The sequence below is a fragment of the Tauraco erythrolophus genome, chromosome 6, assembly GCF_009769465.1.
Source record: "Tauraco erythrolophus isolate bTauEry1 chromosome 6, bTauEry1.pri, whole genome shotgun sequence".
NCBI lineage: Eukaryota > Metazoa > Chordata > Aves > Musophagiformes > Musophagidae > Tauraco > Tauraco erythrolophus.
Genome location: NC_141470.1, coordinates 70477616 through 70490798, shown reverse-complemented (window position 1 = coordinate 70490798; position 13183 = coordinate 70477616). Strand labels below are relative to the sequence as shown.

General features: G+C 47.8%; 1 protein-coding gene across 1 annotated transcript in view; it reads right to left on the bottom strand.

Annotated features, from left to right (window-relative positions):
• Nucleotides 1-3643: 3643 nt before the first annotated feature.
• TXNDC16 (thioredoxin domain containing 16) overlaps nucleotides 3644-13183 on the bottom strand; it is a 29058-nt gene continuing 19518 nt past the window's right edge. Inside the window, exons 13-15 of the mRNA XM_086613688.1 lie at nucleotides 10377-10545; nucleotides 9387-9523; nucleotides 3644-3732 (exon numbers count right to left, since the gene is read on the bottom strand). Coding sequence (XP_086469814.1) covers nucleotides 3644-3732; nucleotides 9387-9523; nucleotides 10377-10545 — 395 coding nt within the window. The remainder of the gene's footprint in view (nucleotides 3733-9386; nucleotides 9524-10376; nucleotides 10546-13183) is intronic.

The window sequence follows — 13183 nt, the reverse complement described above, 5'->3', positions numbered from 1 at the left end:
CTGGGCAGCCTATTCCAGTGGCTGACAACCCTTTCAGAGAAGAAATACTTCCTAACATCCAACCTGAATCTCCCCTGACTAAGCTTATACCCATTTCCTCTTGTTCTATCACCCAACACTAATGTAAAGAGCCCCTCCCCTACCTCCCCACCATCTTTTCTCAAGTATTTGTAGGCCGTAATCAGGTCTCCCCTCAGCCTCCTCTTCTCCAGGCTAAACAGCCCCAACTCCCTCAGCCGCTCCCCATAAGTTTTATTTTCCAGCCCCTTGACCAGTTTAGTCGCCCTTCTTTGGACTCGCTCCAGGAGCTCAATATCTCTCTTAAAGCGAGGGGCCCAAAACTGGGCACAATATTCCAGGTGCGGCCTCACCAGTGCCGAGTACAGGGGCAGGATCACTTCCCTATTCCTGCTGGTTACACTATTCTTGATAGACACCAGTATCCCATTGGCCTTTTTGGCCACCTGGGCACACTGCTGGCTCATATCAAGCCGGTAGTCAACCAAGACCCCCAGGTCCTTCTCTGCCAGGCAGCTCTCCAGCTGAGAGAGAGAGCTCTCTTCCCTGAGCCTATAGCGATGCTTGGGGTTTTTACACCCCAAGTGAAGGACTCTGCACTTGGCCTTATTAAAGCTCATGCCATTGGCTTCAGCCCAACGATCCAGTCTGTTCAAATCCCTCTGAAGGGCCTCCCTACCCTCCAGCAGATCGACACAGCCTCCCAGCTTGGTGTCGTCCGCAGCGCAGCAGTGATGAATGACCTTGGACTTTCCTGAAGCCTTCGAATGTTGTGAATCCTGTTGCTGAACTGTTCTTGGATTTATCCAGGGCATTTCAGTTTCATTTTGCAGCATTCTCTGCCTTTTTTTTTTAATTTATCTTCATCAATCCAGCCCTGAGCTAAGCTTTCCCCTTTCTGCCCAGACTCCCAAGCTCCCTCAGCCAAGGAAGTTGAGTTTTGCACTTCTGGTCATGGCTGGGAATCCTCTCATCTCTTAGGAAGGTCCTTAAATTCTCTCTGTCATTTTTCAAATTAACCTGTATTTACAATCAATGGTAAAACCCCAGAAAATTTTTAAATTCAAGGATTTCGAACTTCTCAAACTTCCACAGCTCTTGAAGAGACTCCTTGGCCTGATGACTTCTCAGAGGATGCAAGGACTCTTGCTGCCTATGTCTAAATACATCAACTTGTTCAGCAGCCCTTGACAAGGAAGTTTCTTAAATACTGCCAGAAAAACCAACAAATTCCCTGTCTAATGGCCAGAGTCCACCCTGAAATCACTTCTCATCTTACTGGTACCGAGCGGACGTATTGTTGCTTACGACAGCTTTCTATTTATGCAGCAGGGGCATTCGATGGGTAATATGAGACTTGCATTTAAATCAAAAACATCTGCAAACAAATACTTGGCAGGAGCCTATGACATCGAAGTATTTGAGAAATAAATAACGACTTCATTCAAAGCATTTATTCTTTAATGGTTGAGGTGAGTTTTTTTTCATTAGTTACCAACTGAGCAGGTGCTTGCTGAGCAAACAGTTCTGCTAACAATGTTCTTTGTGTATTTTGTATACCTTTTTCTCTGGGAAGAAGGGATTCAGCTTTCCGTGACCTGAGAGCCACAAACATTTCCTCCTTGAGCGTTGAGCAGAAGAACAGCTTTTCTTTTCTTTAGAAGGGAAGTGAGCCTGGCTCTTGCATAAGGAATTCCTGTAACTGTTTACTTTCTACTTACAGTTGAGAAGATGACTATCTACAGTAGCTTCACCCACAAATCACAGCCAAAAGCCAAACTTGGCAGTACGAGTTATCAATATAAACCACATTAACTATTCCAATTAAACAGGAGCGCGCTGCAGACGGCGGTTGGAGCGGGAGGATGGCGGTGCGTTCTCGCGTGTGTCATCGCTGACAGAACACAGGCTTTTTCTAGCAGTACCTTGTTTTGTAAGATCACCCTGCCCTCCTTTGCTTTTTATCCCATCTATCAGCTGGGCTGAGATCCTTTGGGGAGAAAAGGCTTTTAGCTCGAGGTGGAGGGGGTCACGTTTTTCACCCTGATGCTGCTGGTGGTGACTCCTGTACCTACCATGGTCCCAGTGCTGAAACAAGCCCAGCACCACAGCCTCACCTCTAAGACTCGACCACAGCTGGTGCTTTGAGCACAGTCTGGTTAATATCCTGGTAACTACTACCAGGATATTTACATTTTTATTCTCTGCGGGTGCCAGAAAATCGCCCGTGTCTCATCAGACACCCTAGAGATGCGGCGCATCTGTAAGAAATTTATGAAAATGATTCACTGTTGCATCGCTGGCTGTTAAACCCACACTTGGAAAACAGACCAAGGACCTTCTGGGTTTTTTAACTCTGCCTTGATAGCTCTGATGGAGATATGTCAGGACAAGCTGAAGGTTCTCCCTGGTGAGATGCGTTTATAGGCACTGAACCAGCTCTCTCAGTCTAATCCAAAGCACTTTGCCCCTTGCTCGAGTGAGTTTTAATGACACAGTTAAGTGCACGGACTGATACATGCTCAGATCCCATTAGCTCCAGTTTGGCTGCAAGTTAGGGGCACAATTGATGCTCTTATACAACCAGGAACCAACCAAGAAAGCCTTGATGTCACCTTTCGCTTATTTGCAGGAGGAAGGCTGCCATATTTTTCCAACAATTTTCCTCCAGAAGGAGGAAAAGCTCTGCCTGTAAATGGTGGGAATGCCTTGCTCTTGCCAAGGGGAGGGGAGGATAGAGGTAGGTTCTTCCACATCCTTGGCAGTTGCGAACATCTCCCAGCCAGATGCGAGTGTCCACCAGGAAGCTGGATGGGACCAAAGGGGTTTAACGCCTTTCACGGTGCTGCAGAAAGGCCGTCTGCTCCACGTAAGGGCAGCTCCATGGAAAGACAGCATTTATTTCAGAGCTTTCAAACCATTCTCCAGCACCCAGACACAATGCCCACTCCACCGCTAGCCAAGAAAGCCTGCAAGTAGTCACAAGCCACCTCTCTTTTGGCTGCTCTTGGCAACTGGGGACAACCATCAGAGCAAGACTCACATTGACACCCTGGCTTGGCAGCAATCCCCTTATGCTCCCCTTTCCTGTCCCCACCTAAGCAGGGATTTTCCCAGCATCAAGGCAGGGAAGAGACCAGAAGGTGAAGGGACTGCAGAAAGAGGAAGACCAATTCATCCCTTCTTCCTGATGGAAAGAGAAGGGCAGAACTGTTTTTCCTTCCTCACACACTGATCCTACAAGCAGGTATCATTTTTCCAGCCTGATTTTTTCCCCATATAAGTTTGGTCCTGTTTGTACGAGGAACCCAACAGATGCATGGGGGGCTGGCACAGCCAGAGGGCTGCAAGTACCCAGAGTGAACTTGAACAGCAGGAAGGGATATGACCACTCATTACACCAGGGCTAAATGAGTTGACCATGGATAGGCTGCCAATCAGTGGCAGAGCCAGGGCTACATTTTTGGCGAGTCCTGACGAATGTCCCTACAGGATTAAGTCACTCATAGCTGTTTGGGGCTGCTGCTAAACACTCAGCATGGCCACTGACACTTGCTCTAGGCATTGGCGTTCCCTAAATGCAGATCAGTTCAAATTCTCCCCAAAGGAAAAAAAAAGAAACAACTTACAAAGCCAAAGCATCATCTTCAAAATACATCCCCATCGTTACATGGCCACTTAAGATGTTTCCTGCCTCTTCGAAAGCTTCCCTGGCTGTAAAAAAAGGCAGAGACACAAAAATAAACAACAGAAAGAGAAGTGTCAGCTTCCTCCTGGAAACCAAATCGCTGTCTGCATACACAACACCCTCCCACAGCAGCTGTCAGTTGGGAACGAAACCCCGATGAGAGGCTGATGAGAAATGGATGTGTCTCGTGGCCGCAGGCTATGGGAGGAGGAGCTGGCAGTGGCCGAAAGGATCAGAAGGAAAGTTCTTATTAAGAGAACAGTATTTGCTCTGTAGCCACCAGCACCGGGTTTCCAGGACCTGCACGACAGAGGCACTGCTGGAAAATGAAATGTCTTTAAGGATTTTGAAGTCCATGAGTGTTCTTTCAGTGAAAAAGGAGAGCGACTATAAGTCTAAATAGAAAATCTTACATATCCCAGTGATCTTTTGGAAATGACTGATGATGACTGAACTGGAGTAAGTGCTAAGTGCCCAGCAGACAAACCAACTTCTCCCAGAAGTGTCTTTTGGTTTTATCCAGTTCCTCAGAGCAGGCAGGGTCTGTTACAGGCATCCAGCTAAGATAGGGAAGGTCAAAAAGCTCAACGCCTTGCTGACACAGCGTGCTCCACCTCTGCCCTCGCAGCTCAGCACAGACCCACGGCTGCTGGGCTTCATCACTCGCCTTTCCGAAATGGCAAGGTCGGGCAGAGGATGGAGAGGAGAGGATTGGGTTGGGGCTCTCTTGGTCCATCACAGTTTAATCTATCTGTGCTGAGAGACTGAGAGCAGAGCCCTGAAACAAAGCCGATCCCAGAGCTGGTTTACATCCCTTCTAAAACAGCATCATTTTTAGGCAGCCAGATCCATGGGAGAGGCGAGCTTTGCGAGAACATGCAAGCCATAGCGCGTGGGCTTGTAAAATACAGTTATAGATCAGAGATCAAACCTGCTGCTGCCAAAGGTAGGGTGAAAACAGGGCGGATTTCAACACCACCACCCTTCCCCCTTTGAATTGAGCAACTGAAAGCAACGAAAAAACCCAAAAGAGACTCTTCCGACTTCAGGAGAGTGAGAAATCACACTCTTTGGAGACAGCAGGTTTTCCCAAGAGTTAAGGTTACACCTCACATACAGCCCTGATGCATGCTGCTTTACAACTTAAATAAGATCTCATTCAGATACTATTTAGTGTTCCTCATAATGTTCACCACCATATCTCAACTGGCCAGCCCAAGCTCTTGGGACCAGTGACTCAGACCTCAACAGACCGAGGCTGGCTCACAACTGGTCACTTCTTGGTTCTTTGCCTTTCCAGCTACACTCCAAGTCGTATTTTCCATTTTGTTTCCCTGGGACCACATGGACCACAAACTTTCCTTTATACTATTTTCCATTCCAAGCGGAAGCTTAGATCCTTGAAGGAGTGGCTCACTGAGGGTTCAGACATTGTAGGAAACAATACACATACAACAAAGCTGGTGACACAGCTTGGCTGGTTCTTCATCGTGTGATACAGAGAAACCACCGTTGGATGGGTTTGACGTTGGTTTCCAGCTCTTTGGTCTTTGGTTACTTGATTTTATCAGTGTTGAAAGAAAAGCAACTCGCATGACCAGCTGGTAAGGATCACCGAGAACTTCACCAACAAACCCCTTGTGAAATTGTCTGTGTCCCTGGAGAAGAGGCCATGGGCAGACCACGAGCCCATCCTATGCTGTAAGGCACTGAAGGACACAGCCTGAGATGGAAAGAGCAGGCTCACATCCAAACTTCTTCAGGAGAGCACTTCTACAGGCATTTAACTTTAAACTCTCACTTGAGCCATAAGCCCGTGCTGAAGTGCTGCCCTGCAGCGTGCCTGGATGCAGGAATTCTCTCCTAAATCATGACAGCCTTCAGCAGAGCCCAGGCTTACTCCTTTCACCGGGGTCATTCCTGATGAGACCTTCCCTCCCTATCACACCGCCAAAATTTTCCGTATTTTGGAGACTGTGCCAGCCCCAGAGCCACGCACCACCCTTCATTTCTCCACAGCTCACAGTGACAGTCTCTCAGCTCTGTGCAAGAAATCCCCAAATTTACATGGCTGTACTACAGACACGAAGCACTCCCAAAAAAACTGTTTAATTATTTCCTAGAAAATCAGTCCCCTCTGAGAACACAGTTTTAATTCCCTGCAGGGCTTGATCACGCGCTGCAGCACATGCCTCGAGCTGGAATTCCAGCTGCCTTCCACGACAGCTGCCATGAATTGCATAAGCCCAGCTTCGCTGCAGGATTTGGGAACAAGAAGGAATAAAACTGTCAGATGAGGAAGGGTCTACAGCCCCTGTGGAGTTTTCGGAGACAGGATCTGAGCACAACCCTTCATCTCTCTAGCAGAAGTCATCTCATGAAACCACGATCTCCAGCAGCACCTGGAGCATCTTTACATGCCACCATCCAGCCCAAGGTACCAGCCAGCCCCATGCACAGTGAAAACATCCAGCAGAAATCAGGAGCAGCCTTCCCATTCCCAAAGTGCTAAGGGACACACAGAGGACAACCAGCTCGTGTTTATGACTTGGTTTACACCGATGCTGGCAAGCCCTAGGATGTTACCGGAGCTTTGCTGAGCACAGGTGTATTTTTAAACAATTGTTTAGGACAGAGTCTTACTTCCAAATGGGCTTCCAGTTTGTGCACAGCAAATAAATTTCTCTCCTATCAGTCCTCCAAGTTTCCAGGAAAATGCTCGTTTGTTTCCCTAGTAATACCATTCACCTCTTTATAATAAGTTATGATTTTTCTGACAAGTCTCTTATAGCTCAGATCTACCAAAGGGCTTCTTCACACAGTTCCGACGCTAAGCACTGGCCAAAATCCAGGGCTTTATTTAACTGGGCATCTCGTAGCTCTGTTCCAGTTAACTAGAAACAGCAATGACACAGTGCGTCCCTGGATCAGGTTAGAGCAGGAATTCTTGCCGTGAGAAAATGACTGGAAATTCTGGATAAGTCTGCAGGCTGATAAGAGCAGCAATGAGGTTTCCCTGACTCCAGCCTGGGTTTGGTGCCAGAACAGCTGGCTCCAGTTTTCAGCTCCCTCGGGTTGTTCTGCAAGAGGCTCGAATGCCCCGTAGGTTACAGGCGGTGGAAGCACCATGTATTTCATCTCCCTGGGCATCTGCGGCTGAGATATCCCAGACTGTGGATGCCATTCCACATTGCAGACTGAGCGTGTGCCCCGAGGGAAGAGAAAATCTTGCAGGCTCCACGCAGAGCCGTCTGGAAACCTCCAAGACTCTGGTTTGCATGGAAGGAAATGAACAAATTCTATATAGGAAAGAGCCTGAGCTCACGCGTCCAGCCGGACGCAGGCAGGTTCCTTCCATGAACCCCTCTCACCATCCCCATGTCATCCAAGGTCCTACTGGGGGGCTAATCCAGGCTCTGCTACCACAGGGAGTGGAATATGTGGAACAGAGGGGACAACTTGGAGCTCGGCTGATGAAAACCAGGCAGAAATAGGCTCAAGGTTTTTTGAGATCAATTTGATTTTCTGCTGTATTTAACAGACTTAGACCCTCCAGAAGGCAGCAGGTGCATGAGCTGTCAGCTGGCTCGGTGAACACAGCCGAAGTGTTTTATGGCTAGTTCCAGACATTGGATTTTGTTCTTACCTCCGAGCACAGCGGATTCCCTCTGGAGCTCCTCGTGTGAGAAAGTAGCTCGGTTTGCATTCAACCAAAGTTCAGAGGCACAACGGAGCTTCAAAACGAAAAATAGTCTGAAATTTTGATCTTAAGAAGGATCAGAGAATTCTCCTTTTTTTAATGCAGTGATTCCCAGGGGTAGCTGGTAACTGAGACCGCGGGGTTGGAAGCTCTCCACAGTGGATTTGACTAAGCGTGACATGATGTTCCCTTTCCAGACTGACTTTTTTCCCTCTCCCTTGTTGACATATATGTTTGTCACATGAAAAAAACACTGTAGCTGTCACGTCCGTTTTCCTGTCATTCAGGAAGGCTGTGAAAAGCCAGTGGATCCTGGATCATAGTTATGGCATGGAACGAACGATACTGGAGCAGCACCTGAGTGACTAACATCACCCTATCCAGGAGGCAGGGGAGGGAGGGAGGGAGAGACTGCTCCAAATTTCAGCCACTGGCCAGGACTATACCGACCAAGACTACAAAGTGAGACAATTTCATATAAGTTCAGCACACTCCCCCCCCAGCAACTTTCCTTGGCCTTTCTAGCTGATGTCCACCACTCTGGAGGCTGTGTCCACCTATTTCAATGTCCACGAGTGGATTTCGGTGAGTTATTCAAGTTTCATTCCTTTTGATGAAAGAAATTTGTGTTTTACTGCTTTGGATTTTTTTTTGAAAAAGAAACGTTTTGGATTGTGTGTTGGTTGCAAGGACTGGGAATACCACATTTGCAGAAGAAGGAGTCAGCAAGATAACTATCAATCCAATAGTGGAACAGGCTTTCTATAAGAAAGAATATGTTGTGACACGTTGGACACAGACTGCAAGGAGAGGCTGATGGATGTGGGCTTGTTCAGTCAGAGACTAAGAGGGGATTTAACAGCAGCCTACAACTACTTTGAAACAGGCTTATGAAGGCAAAGAGCCAAAGTCTTCCTGGTATGAAGCAAGAGATACAATAGGGACAAAAGGCACAAATTGTGGCTTGGTAAGTTCAGATTGGACTTCTGAATGTGCGCTGGCAGCCCAGAAAGCCAACCGTGTCCTGGGCTGCATCCAAAGCAGCGTGGGCAGCAGGTCAAGGGAGGGGATTCTGCCCCTCTGCTCTGCTCTCCTGAGACCCCCTGCAGTGCTGCCTTCACCTCTGGGGTCCTCAACACAAGAAGTGCATGGAGCTGTTGGAGCGGGTCCAGAGGAGGCCACGAAGATGATCCGAGGGCTGGAGCACCTCTGCTATGGAGACAGGCTGAGAGAGTTGGGGCTGTTCAGCCTGCAGAAGAGAAGGCTCCAGGACAACCTTCCAGCAGCCTTCCAGTACTTAAAGGGGCTACAAGAAAGCTGCAGAGGGACTTTTTACAAGGGTGGGTAGTGATAGGACAAGCATCAGCCCCACAAAGGGTGGATTTAAACTGAAAGAGGGGAGATTTAGATGAGATATAAGGAAGAATGTCTTCACTCAGAGGATGGTGAGGCACTGGAACAGGTTGCCCAGAGAAGTTGTGGCTGCCCCATCCCTGGAAGTGTTCAAGGCCAGGTTGGATGAGGCTTTGAGCAACCTGATGTAGTGGAAGGTGTCCCCGCCCAGGACAGGGGGGTTGGAACTAGATGACCTTGAAGGTCTCTTCCAACCCAAACCATTCTATGACTCTGATCTGCAAAAATTTCTTTGCGGAGACAGGTCACCCAGGGCACTGTTGTTTTGTACTGTACTGAGCACAATGTCTCAGCCTCTGTCAAGGTTGTCAGATGCTGCCACCCTGGGTGTAGTAAACATGCCTGGCAGCTGAACATGCTCTGAGCCAGGATATGGACCTTAGATGCCACATCTGGAATCACCTGCTATCTGCTTTTTGTGAAAACAAGAAGGGTGGTGCCAGGCAGGCTGTGATGTGAGCAAACATGCTTGGAGAAAACAAAACACAGGAACTTCCAAGCACCTGGAATCACCCCTCTCCCATCAGGAATGAAACTGAATGTTTAATCTACGAATACCACACTAACCTTCACTCGTGCCTGTGCTAAATACTCCTAGAACCGAAGTATGGTGATAGGATGACAGCTCAGATGGAAACTCTCCTCTTAAATATCCTTCTGCTTCATCAATCGTGGCCAGCTTCAGAGGGCAGGGAACTCGGCTCCTACAAAAAGGCAGAGAAACAACATGGGCGCCACCTTCTCCATTTTTGGGATGAAGAGTCAAAAGGGCAACCTCAATCCAACAATGCCCCAACCCACTATGACAACAGTTATGCCTCATTAGAGACAAAAATCAGTCACCTGAGAAGGAAGGACAACATCTTCCAGTACTTAAAGGGGGCCTACAGGAAAGCTGGAGAGGGACTTTTTACAAGGGCATGTAGTGATAGGACAAGGGGCAATGGCTTTAAACTGAAAGAGGGGAGATTTAGATTGGATCTAAGGAAGAAATTTTTCACTCAGAGGGTGGTGAGGCACTGGCACAGGTTTCACAGAGAAGCTATGGCTGCCCCATCCCTGGCAGTGTTCAAGGCCAGGCTGGATGAGGCTTTGAGCAACCTGGTGTAGTGGAGGGTGTCCCTGCCCATGGCAGGGGGGTTGGAACTAGATGATCTTTGAGGTCCCTTCCAACCCTAAACATCCTATGATTCTACGATTGTATGATTTTATGATCTAGTCACAGAAGGGCACTGGAGCTAGTTATGGGGAAGAGAGAACAGCCCTGAGCCAAACTGGTTGCTCTGAGATCCTTGGGATCCCCATTAAAAATAACAGAGAAGGAATTCCAGCAGAGAGGGACAGTGACGAGAGAAGGATGTACTGCCCAAGAGCAGATGTTCTCTGACATTGAAAAGCACAAGAAGTTATTAAGCTAATTTCCAAATCAGGTCTACCATCAGCTCTGCCATTATTTTTCCAAAAAGGATTTCCATTACACAGGCCATGAAGTGTCCAGGCCATCATCTAGCAGATGTGCCAGTCTGACTGTGTGGGGGCTCATTAGCAGACACTTACAGCATGATGAAGCTGGTCAGTTCTTCGGTTCCCCACATGCCATCGTACATCACGGATCGCTCTCCCTTCTCGTAAATCTTGATGGTAGGAAACTGAGTGACGTTCTCCTTTGTGCAAACACCCGGCCAGTCCCAGCAGTTTACCCGGGAGAGCAAAACTCCCCGAGTTCCTAGAGTGGAAAGCAAATATATATAAATAATATGGAAAGAAAAAAAAAAAGGATTGAAAAAGAGAGCTTTATGTGAGCTTCTTTGGATATTATAATATATTTTTGTATTAATGCTGCCAGAACTCCCGTTTGCTTTGGCGTGCATCCTATAGGGCTGGATCCTAACACACGGCATGCACACGGAGCGAGCCCAGGTGGGCTATCGCTGAGAACCTGCTGGACCATTCCTGGAGTCAAACGCTGCTTTGTGTGCGCAGGATGTCAAAATCCAGCCCCGAACACACAATCCCTTTGACTACAGGCTATCTCCCTCTTGAAATCATTCATGGATATGCCTTACACTTTTTGAGCATAATAGTAACTATTTCCAGCCTGCGAATGTATTAAATGCCCCAGCAGGTATGGATTGATCCAAACAATGGAGAGAATAAACTCAGGGAAGTGGCAAGTTGCACTTTTCACACGAAAATTCCCAGAGATGTCCATATCTGGCTGGTTACTCAAAGGAACACCACGAAACCCTGAGGCAACTGTCCAGGAGCATAAGGTTGGATGAGGCCAGGTTTCAAGGCCAGGTTGGATGAGGCTTTGGGCAACCTGGTGTAGTGGAGGGTTTCCCTGCCCATGGCAGGGGGGTTGGAACTGGATGACCTTTAAGGTCCCTTCCAACCCTAACGATTCTATGATTCCATAAAAAGCAGCAAGGAAAGGTACTGGAAATACCTTAGGAAGAAGGCCAAGACAAAGAACCAATACAGGCGCTCACTTACAGGAAAGAAGGAAGATACATCTTGGCATGGAGGAGGCCAATGCATTCATTTATTAAGGTGCTCAGTATTGAAAAGTGTCTATTCTACTTAAAGCATGGAGCTCAATACACCAGGAGCAGTTAAAGGTCCTGTAAACATGACAGATGTAATAGAGACTGATGGCATTCACCCTATCCTACCTCTGCAAGCTGCTCATCTCCAAGCCACTAGCAGGTACCTGTAGGACCTTAGGAAAGAGCCTGGGGTCTCACAGGTAAGGGATGGGGAAAGGGAAAGCACTTGGGAATTACAGCCAGTCCAACTTCGGTTGGATTACAGTCAGTCCAACTTTGGTTCCTGGTACTAAAAGAGCTTTTTATGAGTCTCACCAAAGCCATGAACTCAAGGGATTCATAAGCAGTGGAACAAATGAAGTTCGATTCTCTGGATGCTCTCCATGAGCCCAAGACACAATGCCTGCAGCTCCAGCACGTCCTCATCAGCTTTTGCTGCTGCTGGTCCAAGGCCAAGCCTGTGCTAACCAGCTGGCAGGTGAACCATCACCAGCTTCACTAGCCACCACTCCTTGGTTGCCAGCCTCACCTGAGCTGCCTCCTACCTACTTGGAGACTTGACCAAGGACAGTAGGGCTGTGTACAGTCCTCAGGCCACACGTCGTCCATGCCCACTGCAGGAATGCCATATATCAGAAAATCTTCATGCCTTCCCTAAGTTTGTTTGAACAGGATTCAATAGTTACATGGGAAAGATGGGATGAAACCTAGAGACAAGTACACACATGTAGGCAGACCATCACAAAGTGCCCTTCAGAAACCAGGGTCAGGGCAGATGAAGAGGATTTCTCAACAGTATGGCAGATAAAACCAGCCTAACTTTCTTCTCTGTCTGTCCTGGGTTTGATTCTGATCATTGTTTTCATTAAAAGCCTGGCTGATGGAATAAAACACACACATCCAATCTGCAAATGATCCCAAGCCCAGAGGGGCAGAAAGGGATTTGAAGGACAAAGTGTAACAGCAGCAGCGTTCTGTAACAAGCAGCAGCATGCACAGATACCACCAGGGCTGCAGAAAAGGGCAAACCTCATTCTGGGATGAAGTCTCAACAGCATCTGCAAGACACGGGAGGAAAATGATGCTCTTCTGTCCCGGTGAGCATGGGATGGGAAACATGTCTTTGGAAAGGCTTAAGCAGATGATAGAGAAGCTGGAGAATCATAGAATGGTTAGGGCTGGAAGGGGCCTTCAAAGGTCATCTAGTCCAACCCCTCTGCAAGGAACAGGGATATCTCCAACTAGACCAGGTTGCTCAGGGCCTCGTCCAACCTGGCCTTGAACGTCTCCAGGGATGGAGCATCCACCACCTCTCTGGGCAACCTGTTCCACTGTTCTACAACTCTCATGGTAAAAAATTTTTTCCTAATATCCAATCTGAATCTACCTCCCTCTATTTTAAAACCATTACCCCTTGTCCTATCACAACAGGCCCTCCTGAAGTTTGAGAAGTTTGCAAGACATGCCTCTTGAGGAAAAACCTAAAGAATTGTGTTTCTTTTGATTGGAAATCGCCTGGAAGAAAGAAACAATAAAATCTAACAATATGTAAAGTCTGCTCTGGAGGTGAGATCACTCTGTTGCCAGCTGGGCAAGGACAAGCAACAACCCATCCTCAGGCAGGGAGGTTTGACCAAATATTAAAACAAGCTACTGAGAACCAAGCACAGCTGGGTGTTTTTGGCAGAGAAGCTGCGGAAGGGCTTTAATCACCAGTTAGAAACGTGCCTGCTAGGGATGGGCAAGGCATCTCCACAGGCAAGAGTGAAAGCAGAGGGGACCTTAGCATGGGTTCCTATCCCCTATCCCTATATC